This window comes from Pelodiscus sinensis, chromosome 11, assembly GCF_052426305.1.
Source record: "Pelodiscus sinensis isolate ZL-2025 chromosome 11, ASM5242630v1, whole genome shotgun sequence".
NCBI lineage: Eukaryota > Metazoa > Chordata > Testudines > Trionychidae > Pelodiscus > Pelodiscus sinensis.
The window spans coordinates 16018170-16040481 of NC_143062.1; the positions used below are offsets into that span (position 1 = coordinate 16018170).

Below are 22312 nucleotides of genomic sequence, written 5' to 3' on the forward strand. Positions count from 1 at the left end.
TAAGGCATAGATTTTCCACAGTGAGAGTGATTAACCATTGGAACAAACTCCCAAAGGGAAGTGGTGCATTTTCCATCTCCTGAGGCCTCCAGTCCCACCTGGCTGCCTTTCTGGAAGGTGCTTTACTCAAACACAAAATACTGGGCTCAAAGTGAACTGTGATATATTCTCTCAGGTGTTTATATAAGAGTGTTGCCTGACACTCTGGCTGTACATTTATAAATCATACACGGGCTTTCAAGTTTGAGAGACTGCAAGAGCACAGAAGCTTCTCCAGAATATCAAGATCCCTCTAAAAACTTACCTTTAATTTAGTCCGTCCGTTCCCCCCTGCCTCCGCCCCAGTTTTAGCAGCGATCAGAGCAGATAGTTTCTGCTGTGTTGTTTAGCTTGAGGGAATCCTGAGTATAGCAGAGCAAAACAACTCACATTAATGTGGACAAGCAATGTAGGTTGAATCAACAAATACCTTTTGCCTCTGACATCATCTCTGATAGCAGCTTCACCTCTCTCTTGTAAAAGCCCATCAAATATTCCACAAACGAAGTGGTGAGGATTTGGCTGTAAATGGCAGTTTACAAATGCACCAGCTCTGTAGCCTATTAGTGTTTGATGTGCAAAATTGGACATTGTCTGAGATTATGGTAGTTGTTGAGGGAGTGACCATTGAAGGCAATAAAACCCCAACAAACTGATTAGCTAAGACTTTCACTTCTTCTGTTTGATAACCTCTTACTGGAACTTAATCAGCACCCTGATTAAGTTGGAAGGGCAAAATGCCTCCTGAGATGCCATTGGCTGCTGTCATGAACAGAATATACATGGTAGTAGCTAGTGGCCCTAGGTCTGCCAGACAGTGAACCATGTGCTCAAAACTGTGGAACTTAAGCATGTGCTTTGCTGAATGGAGATGGATGTGAGTGAGTGCTTAGGGCACCAGAATGAGAGCACAGAAGGGACTTCACGTAGCATTAAAATTAAATTCCAGGGATTTTTAAAGTTATCGTGGACTAAATAGTCCCTGCTGATTAATATTTCTACTACATGGTGCACAGTCAGAAGCAGGCATAGATCCATTGGCTTTTGCAGCTAGAACCTGGGCAGCAACAGTGTGGTCTAGAGAAAGAAGTGCAGCCCCGGGAGGCTTGAGTTCTAATCTTGGCACTCTCCAAGACCTAGTCTACACTATGCCCCCTCACCCACAGCCATCTAAGCTGACATACCACAATGTTTTCTATGCAGTAAGGTCAGCGGGGACTGCTCTCCCATCGATTCAGACTAATCTTGTTGTCCTGGAGTACCAAAGTTGACAGGAGAGCGTTTGGAGGTAAATTTATTGCATCTAAGCAGACACATTAAATCGACCACCGGTGAATCAATTGCTGCAACATTGATCTACCATGTAATGAAGACGACAAGCCCTTTGGTTTAGTCTACATAGGAACACTTGGTGGAGGTTAAGGCTAATTAACTATAGGTGTGAAATATAAGCACATCAAACCCCTGTGTGGAGACTTTCTTTTAGAAGTGAAGTGGGGCTTTAGTTGGCTGCAGTGAAGGTTATGCTACACCAAACTAAGGGTTTGTCTACACAGGGACACTTGAAAATTGTGAATTAGCTTTTAAAGTTAATTAATACGCTTTTAAAGCTTTTAAAGTGGATTAGTAAAACTGTATTAAATCCCTGGGTGGACATTCTTATTCAAAACTACAGTGGCCTCAGTTTGGTTTAATTAACTTTGTAAGTAAATTAAAATAACCAAAGTAAGGCCATTTTAATTCTGAGCAAGAGCAACCACACAGTGGCTTAATGCAGTTTTGTCCTCTTAAAATTCACATTGTTAGTTAATTCTTCTTCACTTTCCAAAAAGTCCCTGTGTAGAGTCATTTCACCATTGATTAATCTCCACAAGAGCACATGGGTGGTAAGATGACAATATCTGTACAGATAAAGTGCTATTTAAACTGGAAAGTGTTATTAATTTTGTTCCAGTGAGCCCAGTGTTGTGATTCCACATCGAGGCCCTAATTAAGATAAAACCCCCACTATGCCCAATGATCTGCAGACAGAGTCCCTGCCCTGAAGAGCTTGCAGTCTAAATAGACCCAGATGAGGAGGACCAGAAGTGCAGAGAGGAGAAAAGACTTGCCCGAAGTGTCACAATAGCTCAATGGCAGAGCCAGGAGTGGAAACCAGGAGCTTTACAAGGTCCTCCTTGCTTCCGCCACCACTTCTCACCCTGAGGCAGGAACAAAGCACAAGTCTCCTTATTCTCAGTGCAGTTCCCTATCAACTGGGCCATATTTTATGTATGGTGTTAGGCAAGGTGCTCCTTTGGTTTTGGAGCTACTTTGGGGTGAAATGGATCTCACTCCCATGGAAATGTAGCACTATCTACATTAAATTGTTGTGCCAATTTTACTTAAGGTATGATTTTTAAATTGGTTTACTGAAACCAGTGCAAGAGATACAAGTGGGTGGACTTATAGCTGTTTAAACCACGCTTATTTCATTTCACTTTAATTGGTTATGGACTGGTTTAAAGTACTCCAGAATAGGAGCATCTACCAAGGGCTCCCATTACACCAGTTTAAAGCCAACTTTAAACCAGCATGGCTTCTGTGTGTGGACAATACTAAAGCTTGGGGTAGACCTAATGTCTCTGCGTTTTTTTCCCATGATGGCTATTTCTGACAAAATACTTTGAAACTGTATTGTGCTTTCTTTCAGGTAGCGTATTCTCGGGCGGACCCTCGGGCTCCCATTACACAGGAAAGTTTGTCCTACTTCCCCCACCATCCCGCTGCCTGCGACGGGTATTGGCTGCCTCTAGTGTGTTTTATTTTTAATGGAGATTCTTGTGTTTTCAGTAAAGTTGTGACCCACTGTATCTTTTTCTTAATTTTTCAGCCCTTGAACACTTCCCCCTCACCTGCAAGCATAGTTCCTTTTCTTCTCCTAACTCCACATTGGCCCTGTCTGGGCTCAGGTTGTGCATGGGTTGAGGTGGGGATTCACTGTCTTCCAGGTAACTTGCTCAGAGTTCATATTATTTCCTTTCTCTTCTCAGCATTGTGGATGGAGAATCCCATGTCTCCTCTTTATTTATTTGTTGTTATGTAGGGAGTTGTTTTGAATCCCAGTTCACACCCATCTCCTCTGAGACTAGACTGTAGCCAAGGTGTTTCCAAAGCAGCTAGTGTTTGTGTAGAAACTTATCTGTTGTGGAGTTTTGACCACGGCTTTTCCAGCAAAATAAAAATTTCCAACAGAGGGCCCTGGCTATTTTCTTTCTTTCTTTCTTTCTTTCTTTCTTTCTTTCTTTCTTTCTTTCTTTCTTTCAGGAAAACTCTTTAGCCTCAGATGGGTTCATCTCCTGGGGTGTGGAACACTTGTGTCTTCTGCAGCCTCATTGTTCAGCTTGAGCAATAGAGGTTTATGTTTGAGGGCAAGCTCTTCAGTCTGGACAGGGACACAATCCAGTCATGCAGGAGCTGGGTTGAGGGAGTGGAATTGTACTGGAGAAGCTCCTGAAGGCTCCAACAACTATAGTGAGAGCCACTTCCCTGCCCCAAAGAGCCCTCAGCTAATGAGAACATACTTTTATGTATATATTTCAAAGTGTGTCCCAGACTGAGCCAAGCCATAATGGGAGGCTGCAAATGCCTGAGGAATGGATGATAGTCTCACAGAGGGGTGGGAAGAGAAGATTAGGTTAAATAAGGCATTTGTGAGAAAATGGCAAGGAAGAATGAGGTGGAGAATAATACTCAAGCCATTATTAATGCCACTTTGTATATCTATCGTGGACACTGGTAGGCCCCTCTTACCATAGTGTCTGAACATCTCACTATCTTTTAATGTAGTTATTACATCCCTGGTGGCAGGGCAGCACTCTTGTCCCCATGTTAAAGTGGGAGAGACTGAGGTGTAGCGAGCTTAATGCAACTTGACCACAATGAGTGGGGCAGAGCAGAGAATTTAATTTGGGCCTGAGCCCCCACCTGCTACCTGAACCATCCTTCCTAAAGCAGGGGCTGCCCACTTCTGAAATTCTGTGTTTGATTCTGATCCTTTCATACATTAAGCCTTAAGTGTGGATGCCTTTCTAAAGAATATGCTGTAGGTCAGGAAGAAGGGAGGTGCCTGATCCAGGAATCGTTAACTGAGATTGTCTGCCCTGCTACAGACTTGAGTATCTAATAAGGATGTTAAGGAACGGGTATTTTGTTAATCAAATTGTATCCTCTACATGATTAGTCAATAAGGGGAGGTTCGCTCCAGGACCGCTGTGCCTCTGCATTTTAAATGTAGTAAGGTCCTGGCAGCTATTACTACATTTATAATGCAGAGGCGCAGCGGTCCCAAACATGCACAAGCCAGAATTGCTTGGTCTGGGCTCACGCCAGGTCCAGCAGCCCCTCTTTGTGGCTTTTAAGCTGCCTTCCCCTAGCACCAGCTCCTGTGCCCTGCCTCCTTGCTGCCTCTCATACAGAGGCAGCAAGCACGGGTGGGGGGGAAGCAAGTAGTCAACTACTCGCTTACATCCCTGGTATCTAATGGTCCCTTCTTGCCTTAAACTCTATGAATCCAACTGGCTTTAAACAGTGGGGGACAAGAATGGAGGGGAAATCTCTTGAGAGATTGAAGAGACTGGGATTGCTCATCTTGACAGAGGAGATTGGCTTGGACCTGTGAAAGACTACCCACTGGAGAAGGTAGGTGGGGGCTGCTCTACTGCCCATTTCATGATACAAGAACAGAGATTGCAGAGAAACTGAAAAGTGACAAAAGAAAATACTACTTCATACATATACACCATATACTTTGTCTGGGAAACATTGTCACAAGATTTCACTGCAGGTGAGAGCTGAGTAGAATCTGAAAAAAATCAGATACTTATAGGGGTACTGGAAATAACTAGAATTAAACCATTAATAAAGAAGATCTTGTGAATGGCTCTAAGCCTGCCTGTTTCAGGGCATGAATTGACCCTTAGCTTAGGGGGGCAGAAGGTCACCAATTACCCCAATACTGCTTCCAATGGGGATTGGTGCACCACTTTGTGAAGCTGCTGATAGAGATAGGATGCTGGGCTCTATGGACCTACAGATCTGCTCCATTATGACAATTCCCATGGGAATGAGATGCTCCATTATGACAATTCACATGGGAAAAGGGGTCAGATTACTCAGGAGGGAAGGTTGTGGAGCTCTGATATTGTGCAAGTGCTTGGGGTTAAAGGTGTGAGCTCTGCACAATTCACTTGAGCATGTAGGAGCTGAGTGTTTAATCCCCTGGATTCATTGAATGACTAGGGAGGTAATTCTGGAAGAGCACTGTGCTACAGTGCTTCTCCCCCATGACTTTCCAATTCTGTGGTCAGAGATGCTTCTTATGTTGTGTTCACACATTTAATGGAGTGGAAAGAAGGAAGATTTGAAGATCCTATTGACTACAAATGTCACCATAGTCTGAGTTAAGGATGGAGATGGGCCACCCTATGGCAGCACACTGGAGATGAGACAGCTCTTCATGGAAAAGCAGAAATGTCTCCCCTAATCTGAGATCTGCAGCAGGGAAGTCAAAGAACCATCAGGTAGCTAGGAGAGCAACAGCCAGTGGTCCTGTCTAGTGTGTTAATGCTGGATGCACTCACCCTTCTTCCAGCCACAACCTACAGTCATGTGCAGATTGACGTATGAGTTGCAGCAGCCCAGTCAACCGTGGTTTAGACTGAATTGTGTCTTAAGTTCAACAAAGGGCAGTGTCTTACCACACAGATGATGTGGACTTTTCACCTAAAGCTGTGTCTCAAGTCCTATATGGCCACTAACCTGCCCTTCATTGCCAAGAGGTTATTCCAGTGAGAAGCTACCAATTAAAGTATATGACCCAATGCAGGATTGTGAGAATTAACTTCATTTGGTTCCCAGATGATGGTGCAAAATCATCCATAATTCACTGCAGTTTGGCACAGTACTGGGAACTCAGTCTGTACCCAGCAGGACTGCATTAAGACAGTATAAGACTATGCCCAAGTTTCTACACTAGTGTGGATTCACGACTAGCAGTCTCAAGTTTGATTTATAGAACCTTCTGCAGATACAAATTTTGTATCTGCATCTGATCTACAAAGGTGGTCTGTGGGTTTGCAGGACTCTGTTTAAAATAAAATGTTCGTTTCCAGCCCTTGTGCTTGTACATGTCATCTGCTGCAGCCATGCCAGCCTGAGTCTGCAGTAAGCCTGGTCCAATTGCTCCAAGGGGGAAATGATGTGAGGTGTACCTGAAGCTGTCTACACTAGCACTTATGTTGCTCGAGGGTGTAAAATTTCCCTTTGAGTGATATAATTAACACCTCCAGAAGTGCTGGTGTAGACAGTGCTATGCAGGCACTGACACAGCTATTCCTGCTCATTGGGGGCTGTTTAATTATGTGGAGAGGAAAGCTTTCTCCATGTCTGCATAGAACAGTTTACAGTGGAGACCACTGAGCAGCACAGCAGTATCAATACAGCTGTGCTGCTGTAAGATCACTAGTGTAGACATGACCTGAATTTATAGAGATCTTGAGAGAATTACTTGAGGGAATTGCAGGGTCTAATCAATCCAATGGAACAGGCTGCAGTGGCAGAAAACCTGATTGCTTGCAGCATTGTAACTGGTGCATTGACTGTGGCTGAGAGCAGGGAGCCTGTGCTAATTGCTCCCAGTAAAGGAAACGGCCCTGTGCATCCAGGATAGGGTAGGTAGATGTTGATTACCAGCCTGCTTCAGAAAGGGTCCTTGAGGGGCAAAGTTCAGTGGGGTCAGTTCCTCAATTCATGCAGACCCCTGACTGCTGGGGCAAGTGCTGAGGGTCTCTGCCACTAACAAGCCAAGTTGGGATGGGGCCATGGTGCAGTGGCAGGGCTTTAGGCACAGCCATGGGGGAGCTGAGCTGCAGGGGGAATTCCTGCTCTTCCCTACTGAAACTACCTTCCCCAAAGCCCTCCTTCCCACCCCCCATAGAACCCACCTCTCCCAGGCTATGTCTACACTGCAGAGTTTTTCCAGAATACCAGCGGTATCTCAGAAAAACACTGCCATGTCCAGGGAACACATCTGTTCTTCCAAAAAAAAATTTTTTTTTTTGGAAGAGCAGATGCGCTTTTTCAGCATCCCTGTAAACCTCGTTTTACGAGGAGGAAGAGCTGTTCTGAAAAAGGGTTTTTTTCTGACATTTGGCCCAGTGTAGATGGGCCAAATGTCAGAAAAGCCTCTTCTGAAAAAATAAACAAAAAAGCTATGCAAATTGCAATTCACAGTTGCATAGCTTTTTCCGGAAGTGCAGTGCAGTGTAGACATAGCCCCAGAGTTGCTCCCCAATAGAAAATACTTTCCCCCAAAACACAGAAACCACCTTCCCTAGAGCCCTACCCTAAGCCATCTCCCCAGACATCACCTCGGTGCCCACCGTCCCTCTAGCAAGCCCCCTCCCTCTCCCCAGTAGAAATCACCTTTTCCTCCATCCATAGCAACTGCCTCTAGTGGAACCGAGCAACCATCACTGCGCGACTCCCCTCATCATAGGAACTACTTTCCCCAGAGTGCTTTGCGAAAGCCTGGCTATTTCCCATGGTGCCTTGCAGGGGAAACTACACAAAGGGGGCAGGCTGCGCTCTGCCTTCTTAACCAGCTGCTGCTGCAGGGCCTCCAACCCCGCCTGCATCCTCTTCCCGTGCACTGTGGAGAACCAGGTAAGTTGCCAGCAGGAGTAGCCCCACAGGGGCCGGGGACAAGAAGCCTGTCCAGTGCTGAATGCAGGCCAGAGGGCCCGGAATGGAGCCAGTCTGTCTCAAGCACTCTGCTGGGCAGCCCTGTCCTACCCCAATGCTTGGCGTCTGCCCCACTGCCTGTGGCTGGTAACACACTTCAGGGCTTGCTGAATCTCAGCACTGGGCGAGGGTTCCCTGTGTGAATGGCCTTTAGGCCCCATTGCAGAGGCAGCTGCATCTCAGCACCGGGTGAGGAATGCCTATATAAACGGCCCCTGTGCCTCACCCCAGTGACATATGCATTTCAGCACTGGGTAAGAGAATTTTGTATGAACAGCTCCATTCTAGAGGCAGTTGTCTATTAGTGCCATGCAGGGGATCCCTATGAACAGCCTGTGTGCCTCACTCCAGAGGTGGCTGCTTCACTGATGTGGATGAGGGATCCTGCATAAACAGTCTCCACTCCTAGGGCAGTAGCATTGTGGTGGGTGCCATGTGTGTGCAGTTACCTCCGGTGTTCCAAACAGAAAAGGAGATAAGGTCTGTAAAGTCCTTTGGGAGCTGGATTTATGTGTGCCCAGGACTGTTGGGGTAGTTGAGATAAATTTCTGCATGCAGGGTTATTGTAGCTGTGATAGGTGAGGTAACTTCTTTTATTGGATCAATTTCAAAAGACAAACTTCTGATCTTACACAGAGCTCTTCTTCAAGTCTGACCTTAAACGCCTCTCTTTTGTAATAAAAGCTGTTACCTCCCCTATCTTGTCATGCAAGGGCAATTTAATGTTATGGGGTCTCTGGAAAGGGCTTTATTGGGATGTTGTGCTTAATTCAGAGTTGTTGCCACAGAGCTGATGACAGCAGCGGGGTGATGTACCCTACCCCGAATCAGGAGTTGGGCTGAACCTATTTCCTCCTCCCCCACTTGAGCACAGGTCTTCTTATACAGTGGATTCTTACAAGGACTGATTATATCCTGGGGGGCAGGCACCCCTAAAGATCTAATGAAGGTCAGCACAGGCCAGTGGAGAAGGCAGTGGATTGGGAGTCAGGACTTGTGGGTTCCATTCCCAGTTCTGGAGAGGAGTGGGGTCTAGTGGTTAGAACAAGGGGGTTTGGGAGCCAGGAATCCTGGGTGGCTTTCCTAGCTATGGGAGGGGAGTGGGATCTAGTGGGGAAGAGGAAAGGAGGTGGCTGAAGTCAGGACTTCTATTTCAAGTCCCTTCCCCTCTTGAGCTATGTCTACACTCACGGCTTCTTGCGCCAGAAATATGCAAATGAGGTTAAGCGTGGAATATTGCCAAGCCTCATTTGCATACCTAATGAGCCACCATTTTTGCAGAAGGAGCTGTCTACACTGCCCCTTCGTGAGCAAGAAAAACCCTCTTGCGCAATGCTGCTATGCCGATTATTTTCAGGAATAACGGCATTGCGCCAGAGGGTTTTTCTTGCGCAAGAGGGGGCAGTGTAGACAGCTCCTTCTGGTGCAAGAGCCTTTTCTGCAAAATGGCGGCTCATTAGGTATGCAAATGAGCTTGACGATATTCCACGCTTAGCCTCATTTGCATATTTCTTGTGCAAGAAGCTGCAAGTGTAGACATAGCCCACATGTCTTTATTTCCCCCACTACCCACCTTTCTGTACACTGGAGTTTCTCAGCCTTTCCAGGTCAGTGATCCCTTAATTGAAATCAACATTTTTTTGCGATTTTTTTTTTTTTTTCCCCCCCCTACCACTTTGCTATCAAAAGTAAAATTATCTATCACTGACAATGCTAACTGTAATATAATGCATTGTTTATTTTGAGAGGGTGACAGAAATATTTGACCTTGAAAGGGTCAAGCTATGTTGGAGAGGAGTGTGATAGGAGATATTGTAATAACCTTTGCAGTGCATTGGTACCCCGGATTGGCCTTTCATAGCCTGCATGGGGGCGGTGAGAAGCTCTGATTTACTGTGAGTTCTTGGGGGCAGGGATTGTCTCTCTGTGTGTCACAGAGCAGGTGCTAGAGGATCAGTTCTTCAGTTTGCCCCAGTTCCTATCATTTTAAATGAACAAGAGGTAAGAGGGAAAACAGACACTAAGAAAGTAAAGGACTTGCCCAAAGTCAAGGGCGGAGCTGAGAGAACCCAGGCATCCTGACTTCCTGTCTACTCCTTGCTCTAACCAATAATCCCTCCCCCCACCCCACCTCAAGCTAGGCTAGAATCTTGGACCTGCCCACTGGGCCAATCTGCCCTTATGAATTTCAGTAGCCCTATAATATTTGGGTTCTAATCTTCTCTGTCTCACTAAAAACAATCAAAGCTTCCCTAAGGCCTTTCTGTCTCTCACATACACCTCTCTCCATATATACAGTACATCTGGGGAGGGGGATGTTGTGTCCTAGAAGTCAAGGATAAGGAGGGTAAAAGGGATTTCTTGCCATGATTTCACCATCTACTACCAGAAAGCTGATGTGCCAGGGAACAAGGGACCAAGAGAGGTTTGGGGGCCAATTTCCCCTCATTAGGTGGGATTTTTCTATCAGGGCTTTTGGCCGCAGTGTCCAAAAGCCTGAGTGATCTGAGCTGATATTTCTCCAGGCTTCCTTCATTGTGTTTTCAGAGTGTTCTCACCTGATTCCTGGAAGAGAGTGCCCAGAGTGATGGGTGTGCCTAGGTTCTGTTTCCAGCACTGTAATGGGAGTGGAACCTAGATGGTTAGAGCGGTCAAGACTGGGAGCTAGGACTACTGAGTTCCATCCATAGCTCTGTGGCTAGAATATGAGTGAGGGGCTGGGAACCATGACTACTACTATTCCAGCTCTGGCTGGGGAGTAGGGTCAAGTAGACTAGAGTTGTTGGGGGTCACCAAGTACTAAAAAAAACCTCATGAGGCTGACTTAGAAATCATGAGCATCTTGGCTGTGTCTAGACTGCATCCCTTTTCCATAAAAGGGATGCAAATTAGACACATCGCAATTGCAAATGAAGTGGGGATTTAAATCCCCCCACTTCATTTGCATAAACATGGCTGCCACTTTTTTCCAGCTCAGAGCTTTGCCGGCAAAAAGCGCCAGTCTAGACTGGGATCTTTCGGAAAATAAAGCCTTTTCCGAAAGATCCCTTATTCCTTTTTTTTTTTTTTTTTTTTTTTTTTTTTTTTTTGAGGAATAAGAGATCTTTTGGAAAAGGCTTTATTTTTCGAAAGATCCCCGTCTAGACTGGTGCTTTTTGCCAGCAAAGCTCCGAGCCGGAAAAAAGCGGCAGCCATGTTTATGCAAATGAAGTGGGGGGGTTTAAATCCCCACTTCATTTGCAATTGCGATGTGTCTAATTTGCATCCCTTTTACGGAAAAGGGATGCAGTCTAGACACAGCCCTTCAGGAGAATTGATAGTTCAGCTTTTCAGAACAAAAGTTGCAACTCTTATTCAACCCCCTGCTGCCAGGAGCTGGGCATTTGAGAGAGGCCATGTAATAGACTCACAGATCCCTTAACATCAGTCAGAGACAGCATGTATTTTTCTCACTCTAATACATCTCCAGTTTTCCCCAATATCCCCTCTGGGGAGCAGGAGCTGGAGCTCCCCATGCAGATGGTCTCTGAAGGGATCTTGCCTCATCCCTTTGCTTGCTCCAAACAGGGCTAGGAGTCCCTGATCCAGATGCAGAAGGAACCGGGGGAGGAGTCCACTCTTCTGGATCCTCAGGGCTCGGAGGAAATGGAGGCTGGAGTAGGTGAGTGACTGGGTCAGTCTATTCGGAAGCTACCAATGAGTGAGGCATAATATAGAGCTTAAAAAGGAGGGATTGGAATCTAGTGGATAGGGCATTGGGCTGGGAGCCTGGACTCCTGGGTTCTAGCCTGGCTCTGGGAAGGGAGTGTGATCTGAGGTTGTGTGGAGCCAAAATGTTTGAATTCTATCCCCAGCTTTGACCTTGGGCAAGTCCCTTTCCTTCCTGATGCCTCTGTTTAACCCTGCACCCTTCTGTCTATTTAGATTGTGAGCTCTTTGGGCCAAGAACTTTCTTTCACTGTGTATCTGTGCAGTGTCCAACAATGCCAATGTTGGGAGCCTGTCGTGCATTTGTGTGTGTCTGTGCCTCTGCGGTGCACAGTGCAACAGGCTCTTGTGATCTTGCGTGGGGGCAGGTTGCTCCGTAAAATAGGGCCTTGATCTCTGACTGGTCACTATTTCTGCCCTGTTGCCTACCATCCTACCCCAGAGCTCTTTCCTATATCAATGCTCACCTGCATTCTGCTGTCTTCCAGCAGACGACTGTGCCGCCTGCCTCTTGAAGGAAGAGGATTCCGAGCTGGAAGACCCGGAGATGGTGCCATCCCACAAGATGCAGCCAGGGGTCTCCAAGGGCGACATCTCACCTGGCTCCCAATGGGACATGGCTGGCCAAAGCCCAGGCACTGGCGCAAAGGTGCTGGATGACTCTGGTGATCTAGAACAGGGGCTGGAGGGGTTTGGTGATATCATTGTGCACCGGGTGACACAGATGGGTGTGAAGCCTTGCCGCTACATTGAGGGGGGGCGCAGCTACGAGCTGAGTCCTGGGCTGGCCCGCAGGCTTCTGCGGCTGGACGAGAAGCTGTACGAGTGCCCTGAATGTGGCAAGAGCTTCAACCAGAGCTCCAATCTGCACCGGCACCAGCGCACGCACACTGGTGAGCGCCCCTACCGCTGCCCAGCCTGCGGCAAGGCCTTTAGCCGCCGTTCCAACCTGGCACAGCACCAACGCATCCACACCGGCGAGCGCCCCTTCCACTGTGGCGACTGTGGCAAGAGCTTCAGTGAGAGCTCCTATCTGATCCGGCACCAGCGCACCCACACTGGCGAGCGCCCCTACAAGTGCCCAGCCTGTGGCAAGGCCTTCTCCCGCAGCTCCCACCTGGCGCGGCACCAGCGCACCCATACTGGCGAGCGCCCCTACCCCTGCACCGACTGTGGAAAGCGCTTTGGGCTCAGCTCCGACCTGGCCACACATCGCCGCACCCACACAGGTGAAAAGCCGTTCCGCTGCACCGACTGTGGCAAGGCCTTCTCACGCAGCTCCCACCTAGTACAGCACCAGCGCACCCACACTGGGGAGCGTCCCTACCACTGCGCCCAGTGCGGCAAGAGTTTCTGCCACGGCTCCAACCTGCTGCAACACCAGCGGACGCACCGCGGTGAGCGCCCCTACCGGTGCCAGCAGTGTGGCAAGGCCTTCAGCCTCAGCTCCAATCTGATCCGCCACCAGCGCATCCACACTGGTGAGCGCCCCTATCGTTGCACCGACTGTGGACGCAGCTTTGTACTGAGTTCTGACCTCCTGCAGCACCACCGCGTGCACACAGGCGAGCGTCCCTATCAGTGTCCTGACTGCGGCAAGGCCTTCTCACGCGCCGCCCACCTGGCCCAGCACCGCCGCACCCACACAGGCGAGCGCCCCTACCACTGCCAGTACTGCGGCAAGAGCTTCAGCCACGGCTCCAACTTCATCAAGCACCAGAGCACCCACTTGCATGGCTGGCAGCCTTGCTGGCCTCTCACAGAAGGTGGGGAAGGCCCCCAAGATGGCGGGGCCAGCAAGGAGGTGGAGAGGCAGGCACAGCCTTAGCGCACAGCAGTGCTTGGAGCATGGGACCTACTACACACAAGAATCCATTATTGCCATCCTCCTAGCCAGATCACTTGGATGAAGTGAGAACCTATTAAACACCATGGAACCCTGCTCCGGATGCTGCCGGGAACCTATTAAATGTTGCGGACCCTACTGCTGCTTTAAGAGCCACATCACAACCCACAATGTATTGTACATCAGACTATGCTGCAATAGGGTTCATAACCACCCAGCCTATCAAGCATCCAGCAACTCAACCCTGGCTCCAGCACAGTCCTTTGGGCTTGTTTAAGTTGGCCTGGTTTAGAAGCAAGTTTTTTGGGCCTGGTGCAAACATGATCTCAGCGACCTGCAGGTGAGAGCAGCCAAGCCATAGTTTGATCCTTGCTGTCAGATGAATGCAGCTCCCATCTATGCCAAAGTGCTTAGTACTTAGAGTGGAGGGCTCAGATCTCTCAAAGGCTGAGCGATTCAGCAGGCAGAAGCCAACCTGAGCCAAGTCAAACTAGCAATGAAGGGCAAATGTGTGCCAGGAGGGGGGATTCCAAAGCAGGGCAGCTCCTTCGGGGCTGGGGGGAGGAATGCTCAATCTCTGGGGGGGCACAACATCCAGGCCATGTGTCTCTGAAAGCTGTGTTCTAGCTCCAGGGTGAGCTCATGTGATACAGGGAGGCAGGTTGGGAGATGAATACTGTTCCTTCTCTCCTGTTAGCTGTAGTGGCATTCCCACATGTGCCCAGCTGTAGAGGGAGGCTCTTGTGAGCAAAGGCCTTAGAAGCTGGATCTGGGCCCTTCTTTTTGCAGTAACCCACCTCTACCCAGCAGTCTCATTTCCTCCCCTTCTGCCAGAGTTCAGCATGGCTCACACTCAAATGAGAAGCTGACCAGCAAACCCAAAGGATGTGCACGGGTGGGGGACGTGCTCCCAGAAAATCCAGCCAGCCAGGTGCCTCCAGATGAGATGCTACTAACCTCTCCTCCACCTGGCAGCATGCCCAGCCTGTGGCAGCTCTATAGAAGGCTGCCAGTTTGGAAGTACACTGATAGCTGGGCTGGAAAGAGGCATCTTGGATGAGGTTCTGTGGTCTGTGCTATGTGCAGGATAGACAGGTGAGTGCTGTACTCCACTGGTTCTCAGATGTCTGTGTTTGTGACCCCTTTCACCCAGCAAGCCTCTGTGTGAGACCTCCCCTTATACATTCAAAATACTTTATAAAAACACCATTATAAATGCTGGAGGCAAAGTGGGGTTTGAGGTGGAGATTAGCAGCTCTACCCCCATGTAGTAACCTCATGATTCCTGAGGGGTCTCAACCCACCCCCCATTTGAGATCCATAATCTCTTCTGGTCTTGGACTGTACACTCTTGTCCTAGTCCGTCCTTTACCCAGTCTGTGCTGCTTCCAGCCTTCCTGGTTACTATCACTTGCCCAGGTCTCTCTCTTGCCAGTACTCTAGCTTCTTTGGGTGATAAAGAAACCCCCCATTTCTGCTTTATAGCACTTTTAGGGAGTGATCTGTATTTTGTCATGGGCTACGTTCTCGCTGAGTGATTTCTCTGAGAGCCACTGCCCTTGTCAGTCTAGTCTTCAAGACACACAGTGCAAAGAGACAGGTGACACTCATAGGCTGTGTTCTTCCAGTCTGATCTGGGAGGCGATTGAATCTGCCCCCCTTTGGAGGTGCTCTCCTCAGAGGCTGTTGCTGTTTCCTAAAGGCATTCTGCAGGGTGGGCTTGGGGCTGGACTTGACCAGAATGAGCAGGTTCTGGGCTGTCCCTCAGTGAGAACGTGGGAAAGCATAGCAGCCAGCTAGCTCAAAACCTCATGTTTAAGTCAGCAATGGCAAGGCAAAGAGGTGACTTGGTACCCGTCTGTTAGTCCCGGCCTACAGGGAGAAGTTTCTGACAGGCAGTGACATGGGCCCAGCAAGGCTGGGAACTGTTGCCACACAAATTAACACTGGCACTAAGGGGCAAGAATTTCCCAGGGGAGGGATTCCCCCAGTGGAAGAAGTGACCTGCAGAGTGGGAGGGAAGATTCTCCATTGGTTGGAGTCCTTCGGTCCAAAATGAGCTGTCTGCAGAAGCTACTAGGTGAGTGCTATGCAGGAGGTGGAATTAGACTATCCTAAAATAGTCTTAGAATGGAAATGTGCCTCACTGCCTGTAGTGCAGTGGTGGGCAACTTGTGGCCTATCAGGGTTCTATGTATGGCCTGCAAGACATTTTGTTTACTGTTGCCTGTGTGCAGGGTTGCCAGATTCTGCTGGTTTCCATCCACATTATTTTTTCCTACCAGTATTACTAAAGTGAAACACACACAAAGCAAAGGCACGTGAAGCAATGTGCATGCTGATTGCTCATACTATTGACTGCAAGAGCCATGCACGCCCTCTGCATCCAATCAAAGTGCTGCTATAGTTCATTTGGCAAACTCTGCAAATTCTAGGTATGCAAGTGCAGTTAGCAAAACAATTCTATCCCAGGAGACTGTCTTGGTTACAACAATCTTGCAGACCACTGAGATGGAGGGCAACTCATGCAGCCCATGCACTTGCCTAGTTTGCCCACCACTGCTATAGTGGCTTTGAAAACCTCAAGGCCAGTTCAGGCAAGCAAGCAGTGTGGAAGAGCTGTCCAGTACTGCTGCAGTGGGCTAATATGCTGCCAACCATACTGGCTTCATTATGCTTTTGTTACCAAGCTGCATTGTGAAGACATGACAGTCCAAAACAGTGTGGCAATTCCCTCTAGGAACCAGCTAAACTGGTCAGTCATTCAAGGAGGATAAGGACACTGCTGAGATATACATGATCTTGTGGGATGATAAAGTCAGTAAGGCATCCAAGAGTTCATAAGAAAGAAGCTGCTGAGATTTTTGGGAGCACCTACTTATAAGCAACAAATGATGTGCCTCCTTAGAAAATCCTGGAAGTTTTATTTCATTCCTTGCTAAACTGTTTGGAAGAAACACAGTACTGGAAGCCATCAACAATGGGGGTAGGAAGAGCTCTGACTGATGAGGGAAAGTCAGGCTGTGCTGGTGCATTAGACTTTGTGGAAAACAGCTCCAAACTAAATGTCAGCGAAAGAGAATCCAGTCCTATCATTCATCTGAATTCACAAAAGTCTGTGGCAGAGTCTCTCCCGAGAGCAAGGAAACTAGAAAGGAGGCGAGAGAGATAAAGGCTTGACATCTACCAGAAATGTCCTAAGAGACAGGAACTAATGGGTAGCCTTAAATAAATGGTCTCCTTTCATTAACATTCCAGTCATGCAAATCATCCCAGCTGATTTCAGTAATACCTACTAGGGCACATTATTACTCATCAATGAGCAACTGCACTTCATTTTGTTTATTATGCAGGCTCATAGCATCAGTGTAGAGGCAATTAAATAATTGCTTTTCTTTGGGTCCCTTGTCTTGCTTCAGTTCCTTCTCACTAAATGATCACCACTCTCTCGCTCCTTGTCATACAACTGATTACAAACAAGCTGATACAAACACTGAGGGGGAGTACAACTCTGTATAGCCAACTCTGACTGAAGCTATTCCAGAAGATTATTTTCCCCTGACATGGCATCATCTCAGTTTCTTGCAATATTCTATTAAAAGCTCCTGGATTGCTGTCAGTAGTCACCTTGAAATTGAGGCCAATTCACGAAGGCTCCAGGCTAATTCTGGAGAGTTGGCAACTAAAACGGGGAGCCAGCCTAGCTCCTGCAGGGTTGAGTGCTCCCTGCAGTGTGGTGTCCTGTGGGGGTGCCCTCTGGCTGTGGAGATAGAGCTGTTGGAGGGCAGTGACCGAGCCCAGCTGTAGGTGGTGGGACTGGAGGGCGGGGGGGGGGTCCCAGCAGGCTGGATGCTGCAGGTGGAACCTAGGCGTCCTGGCTCCCGTTGGTCTTGGGCTGGGGGCTGGAACTGGCCTTTCCCCGGCCTGCAGGCCGGCGGTGGGAAGGGAGGACCGCGGTCGCTTCAGGCCGGGACCAGTCTCCCGCCGCGGAGGTGGGAGCGGAGCAGGGCTCCCTCCGGTTGGAACGCGCGGTCTCCAGGCCGGGAGGGTGGGAACAGGAAGTGCGCGGAACGCTAGAGCTGCTCCTTGCTCGGGGTTGGCACTTCCTGTCCAGTTTTCGTGAAACGTCACTTCCGTCACTACATTGAGTCTGGGTACCCTGCGTGAAGGTACTTCCGGCCAAAGCAGGAAGGGGCTGGGACTGAAGCGGCGCAGCAGCGAGGGAGTCCCAAGCGGCATGGCCCTGAACGCGACAGGTACCGCCTGGGGGCGGGGCAGGGGTAGGAGCTGCCTGGGGCAGCCGGAGGGGGCGGGTGCGGCTGGGGGCGTAGGGCTGAGGGAGGGGAGCTGGGTCCGTGGGACTCCCCCAGCAGAGCCAGGGCTGGGGGCATCTGGCAGTAGAGGGGGGCAGCCCCATGTTACGGCTTCAGCCCAGCTCAGCCTCTCCTGGGCACAGCGGCACCGCTCTAGGCAGGCATAGCGCTGCGCGAGCGATTCAATAGAAACCCCCTGCACCCGTCGCTGAAGTGGCTCCCTCTCGGGGCCGGGCGCAGGGTCACTACACTGACAGCTTGCAAGGACTGCTGTGCGATGGCTCTGCCAACTTCCTGTATCCTCCCTCAGGCAACGATGATGGGAACTGGGAGCCACCTTCAGAGGCAGAGCTGAAGGTGATCCAGGCACGGAGAGAGCGACAGGATAAGATCAGCAGGGTGATGGGCGACTACCTGCTCAAGGGATACCGCATGCTGGGGGAGTGCTGCGAAGAGTGTGGGGTATGACCTGGGGCCCGTGCAGGGAGCCCAATAGAGGGCACTGTGCTCCATGCAGGAGCAGAGGGCGGTGGGGGTCCCCCAGCTATCCATCATTAGTTGTGCAGGTAGTGTTCATGGCCAGCTGCATCTCTTCTAACCTGGACTGATGCCTGAGTGTACTGGGACCTTATAGGGAGCAGGCTGGGCCAGACCTGTCATGTGCATGGGCCTGTGGGTCTGATCCAGGGGGGATACTGGTTTGGATGGGCCCATTGGTCTGCTCTAGCAGCCAGGGGGGCTGGATACTAATCTAAGTGGGCCTGTGCATCTGACTGGGAGAAAGGGAGGCATAGTGAGCTGAATGGATCTCAATGCCCTGCTCAGTGGTTCTGGAATGGGAGCTTCCATCACCCAGGAAGAGTTCCCTCCACTCCCAGTATGAGATCCTCCCCTTCCCATGTTACCTATTCCACCCATCCATATACATTGTGTTCCCCTGTAGAGCAGCATAGGCTGCTGGGAAAGCTGCTCCACTTCAGGGTCATGAATTCTAGTCCCTTCCATGCAACAGGGCTCCCAGCCTTCTGAGAGAGAATTATTGGATTCACCTCCTCCCTTTGCTCCCTCTCCCTCATTAGAAGCCTAGGGGTAATTCTAGTCTGCCTCTGCATTAGAGATAGAGAGCAGCTTTGGTGTCACTGCTTCCCCCAAGTTGGGCCAATCCTCTCTCTTATTGTTATGCCCTGAAGTCCCACACTAGTCTGTCTCCCCTTTGCAGACCATCTTGCTCCAAGACAAGCAGAGGAAACTTTACTGTGTGGCCTGCCAGGAGCTCAACTCTGACATCGATAAGGACAACCCAGGTATGGCCCTTCCCAGCATCATGCTGTCTGCCAGGGAGGGGTTGGAGTGACTTGGGAATTATGGGGGAACTAGCTGATTCAGAAGCCAGGGAATGAGACATTGGTAAAACGGAAAGCATGTCACAGAAGTCTGTGACTTCAGCAACTTCTGCAGCTGGCACGTGCTATTGACCTGAGAGCCACCCCAGAAGCTCAGGCAGCACAAGGGCCATCTGTACTTCTCCCCCCCCCCCCACCCGATCCCGCTGCAACAGTAGCAGTCCCAGGACACCCTCCCCCGGTAGCTGTGGCAGTGCTAGGCCATCCCCTGCCTGCACCAGTGGGTGCACCAGAAGCCACCTTTAGATCTCCCACTACAAGCACCAGCAGGTGTCCTTGAGCCATCCTAGCATCAGTGGGCACCTCGAGCTCCCATCCAGAACATACAAGATAAGTCATGGACAGGTCACAGGGCCATGAATCTTTGTTTATTGCCCATGATATATCCATGGTTTTTTTATTAAAAATACTTATAACCAGGGCTCGACAAATTATACAATCTACTCGCCTATGGCGAGTAGATTGTAACCCGTAAGAGCCGGGTTTGGGCGATCTGCGCATGCACAGAACGATCTGCACACACACAGATCACTGGACAGCGCGGCTGGTGAGCGGGGCTCGCCACAGTTCGGCGAGCCCTGCCTATAACTAAATCTTAGCTTTAGACATAAGGCATTCCCTTCTCATCCACTCTTATCTAATTCTGGGCACTGCATAGAACCCACCTGGTATCTGGGCTCTGTAAAGCCAGGCACTGCACAGAGCCATAGAAAGAAAGACCCTGCCTGGAAAAGCTCATAGACTGAGCAGATCCAGGATGGAGAAGGAACAGGCACTGAGAGGGGAAGGGACTTGCTCAAGTTTAGTGGCAGCACTGGGAACAGATCCCAGGTGTTGTGGCTTGCCTGCCCTCCCTCACTTCAGCTGTGGACTGTGACTGCACCCCATTCTGCATCCTGCTGGCGCTGGAGGCAGCTCTGGTACTGGCAGATCTGATCTCATCTGTCCTCTCTCTTTCCAGCACTGAATGCCCAGGCTGCACTATCCCAGGTCCGTGAGCACCAGCTGGCCTCCACTGCAGAGGAGGCCACGCCCCTTGGGTACCTCCCAGCCACTCACCAGCAGCTCCATGTGCCACGACCAGAACATTGTGAGGGGGCAGCTTCAGGACTCCGAACTGCCGCCACTGCAGCTGCCATACCACAGGCCCAGCCTGCCCCAAAGCCTGCCCTGCCTGCCAGCCCCCTGGCTGCAGCGGAGGATGCCATCCTCCGGAAGCTCGTCTGGGCCACCCAGGAGCTCCAGCACAGCATCTCCATCGAGCTCAGCCTCCAGCTGTGTAGCCTCATCCGCTCCTGTGCTGAGTCCTTGAAATGCCTCAAGGAGCTGACCCCACAGTGAGTTGTGGAGGCCTCCTCAATGCAGTGACCAGGTCCCGGAATGCTGACTACACCTGGCACAGCCATGCCGGGGGTGGAGGGGAAGGAGGATGCTCCCCCTCCTCCGAGACTCTGTTTCGCCAGCCCCCTTCGGCTGGACAAAGATCCGGTTCTTTGTCTGTAGATTCTGATTAAAAACTCCAAAATCCTGGGCAAGACTAGTCTGATAATTTGGGGTTGGGTTGTCAAAGCATCAGATCCACAAGGATGCCAGACTGGATCTAACCTGGAGAGGGGGGGATCCTGAGCTGGATGGTTCATGGATCTGTTCTGGGGTGAGAGGAAAAGATACTGGGTGGGAGGAGCAGATGGGGCCAGCCCATTCTTTGTTCCATTGTCTCATGGTCTCGCCTGTGCAGCTGTGGGAGGGGCCATGGAGCAGGCATCTGCCAGGCCTATTATAATATTGAGACAACCACTATGCAGCTAGGATCCTGTAGGCCTAGGCTGTCATGCCCTGTCCATCCATAATGGAACTCATAATCAGCAGGGGGTGGCTAGGAGGTTGCTGTGGTGACTTGGGGGCTCAGCAGGAGGCTGTCTCCAGCAGTAGCCAGTACTGGTCCAAATGCTCAATTATAGGGCTAGGGGATGCTTTGCTGCAGGAAGTGGGGAGGGGCTGCTATGGGGTGATCACCCCTTCATAAGTGATCAATAAATATCCCACTGGAGTTTCACCAACAATCACAATTCCCTACATTCTTCCTTGCATTGAAATCCTTTGCTTCCTGTTGGAGATTTTAAGCAGTGAGTGAGACAGCCACATTCTCACTACTGGATGAGGGACTCCTGTGTAAACATCCTTCCCACCCACCCCAGATCTCAGCACAAGGAAAGCAACCCCTGCATAAACAGCCCCCACCTCAGAGGCTGCTGCATCTCCACACCAATCAGAAGGGATTTCAGATCAGGACATTGTCATGCCCAATGTGCAACCCTCAGGCCCTACACCTTGTGGTCTGAGATGTGGACATTGAAATTGACTAAGGTCTGACTTGAAATTATCCAGCCTAACTTCACAGTAAAATGTGAACACACAGTTCAATGAGCTTTTTCTTTGCTTTTTTTGATTTTTTTTAAGTGCAATGTGACTCCCCCACTGGTCACTCAGGGGAGCCAACAGCTTCATTTTGAATTATTTTGTGACTCACCTTTACATATATGCACACTCTTTCCCAGCACCACAGCCTTCATCCCAGCCCCATATGGAAGAGGTGAAGGGTGGGATGGAGAGTACACCTGCCCTGCAGAATGGAATGTGCCCCCACCAATGTTCCTTCTAATCTTTTCCATCCATGTGCAGGAAAAAATTTTTATGTGAACGGAGGCATGTGCTTCATCAATAGAAACAAAACCTAGATGTGGGCACTCTGCTAATCAGCTGGGCAGCCTTTGAATCTTTCCTGAGCGGGCGCACAAGAGCACATCTTACAAAGAACACTGCCCCCCACACATGTTGGCCAGACCTCACACATTGCGTGTGCAAGGTTGAGATTGAGTGGCTCTTCAGAAGGGCATTCACTGTCCAGCACCCAATAAAACATTGTCCAGTTTTGCTTCAGTAGTGATGGGGGACAGTCCCCCCCAAAAAAGAGGGCTGCCCAGTCCAAAGCCAGATTAATTACCTCCCTGGACTACGGAGCTGGTTCCCCTTCCATAAGGCTGGACTCAGCTCCCTGCTCTGCCTTAGCAGTTGCCACCTGGTACACTGGAAAGCAGTGCCACTAAGCTGCCCAGACTGCTGTTGAGAGGGGAGGGCCCCTGCCATGCTGGGTGCTGCCCGGGCTGAGACTGCACCCTTTTGGGTGGGGCGCCCTACCGAGAGAGAGAGAGAGAGAGAGC

General features: G+C 49.9%; 3 protein-coding genes and 1 long non-coding RNA gene across 9 annotated transcripts in view; 3 read left to right on the forward strand and 1 right to left on the reverse strand.

Annotated features, from left to right (window-relative positions):
- Window positions 1-2891, forward strand: part of LOC102462531 (RNA-binding protein 4-like) — a 22646-nt gene extending 19755 nt beyond the window's left edge. For both annotated transcript variants that reach the window (XM_014577804.3, XM_075939270.1), the window contains exon 4: window positions 2732-2891. The gene's annotated coding sequence lies outside the window, so the exon portion shown is untranslated. The remainder of the gene's footprint in view (window positions 1-2731) is intronic.
- The window catches only part of LOC149523796 (uncharacterized), a 10418-nt gene extending 2838 nt beyond the window's left edge, over window positions 1-7580 (reverse strand). The window contains exons 1-2 of the long non-coding RNA XR_016350425.1: window positions 7504-7580; window positions 305-401 (exon numbers count right to left, since the gene is read on the reverse strand). This is a non-coding gene — a long non-coding RNA (uncharacterized LOC149523796). The remainder of the gene's footprint in view (window positions 1-304; window positions 402-7503) is intronic.
- LOC102445986 (uncharacterized) lies at window positions 3047-14470 on the forward strand. 5 transcript variants are annotated; one of them, XR_016350424.1, is made up of 4 exons: window positions 3047-7743; window positions 11389-11482; window positions 12018-13715; window positions 14210-14470. XR_016350424.1 is itself a non-coding variant. In XM_089781127.1 (4 exons), the coding sequence occupies exons 3-4, from the start codon at window positions 11410-11412 to the stop codon at window positions 13355-13357; spliced, it is 1413 nt and encodes a 470-aa protein (XP_089637253.1). In that variant the 5' UTR covers window positions 3047-4719; window positions 7522-7743; window positions 11389-11409; the 3' UTR covers window positions 13358-14470. The 5 variants fall into 5 exon arrangements, 4 of the variants coding, with proteins under 4 accessions (XP_089637253.1, XP_089637252.1, XP_089637254.1 ...); XM_089781127.1 differs by having other exon boundaries at window positions 3047-4719; window positions 7522-7743; window positions 12018-14470; XM_089781126.1 differs by having other exon boundaries at window positions 12018-14470.
- Window positions 14471-17271: 2801 nt separating this feature from the next.
- On the forward strand, window positions 17272-20626 carry ZNRD2 (zinc ribbon domain containing 2). Its single transcript, XM_006131612.5, has 4 exons — window positions 17272-17631; window positions 17999-18150; window positions 18908-18992; window positions 20053-20626. Exons 1-4 carry the CDS (start codon window positions 17613-17615, stop codon window positions 20430-20432), a joined length of 636 nt encoding a protein of 211 aa, XP_006131674.1. The 5' UTR covers window positions 17272-17612; the 3' UTR covers window positions 20433-20626.
- The last annotated feature ends 1686 nt before the right edge of the window (window positions 20627-22312 follow it).

Coding starts and splice junctions, on each gene's coding strand:
- ZNRD2 (XM_006131612.5), top strand. Junction 18,151..18,907: donor AGTGCTGCGAAGAGTGTGGG/GTATGACCTGGG, acceptor TCCCCTTTGCAG/ACCATCTTGCTCCAAGACAA. Junction 18,993..20,052: donor CATCGATAAGGACAACCCAG/GTATGGCCCTTC, acceptor CTCTCTTTCCAG/CACTGAATGCCCAGGCTGCA.
- LOC102445986 (XM_089781126.1), top strand. CDS start 11,410: ATGCAGAAGGAACCGGGGGAGGAGTCCACTCTTCTGGATCCTCAGGGC. Junction 11,483..12,017: donor GGAAATGGAGGCTGGAGTAG/GTGAGTGACTGG, acceptor GCTGTCTTCCAG/CAGACGACTGTGCCGCCTGC.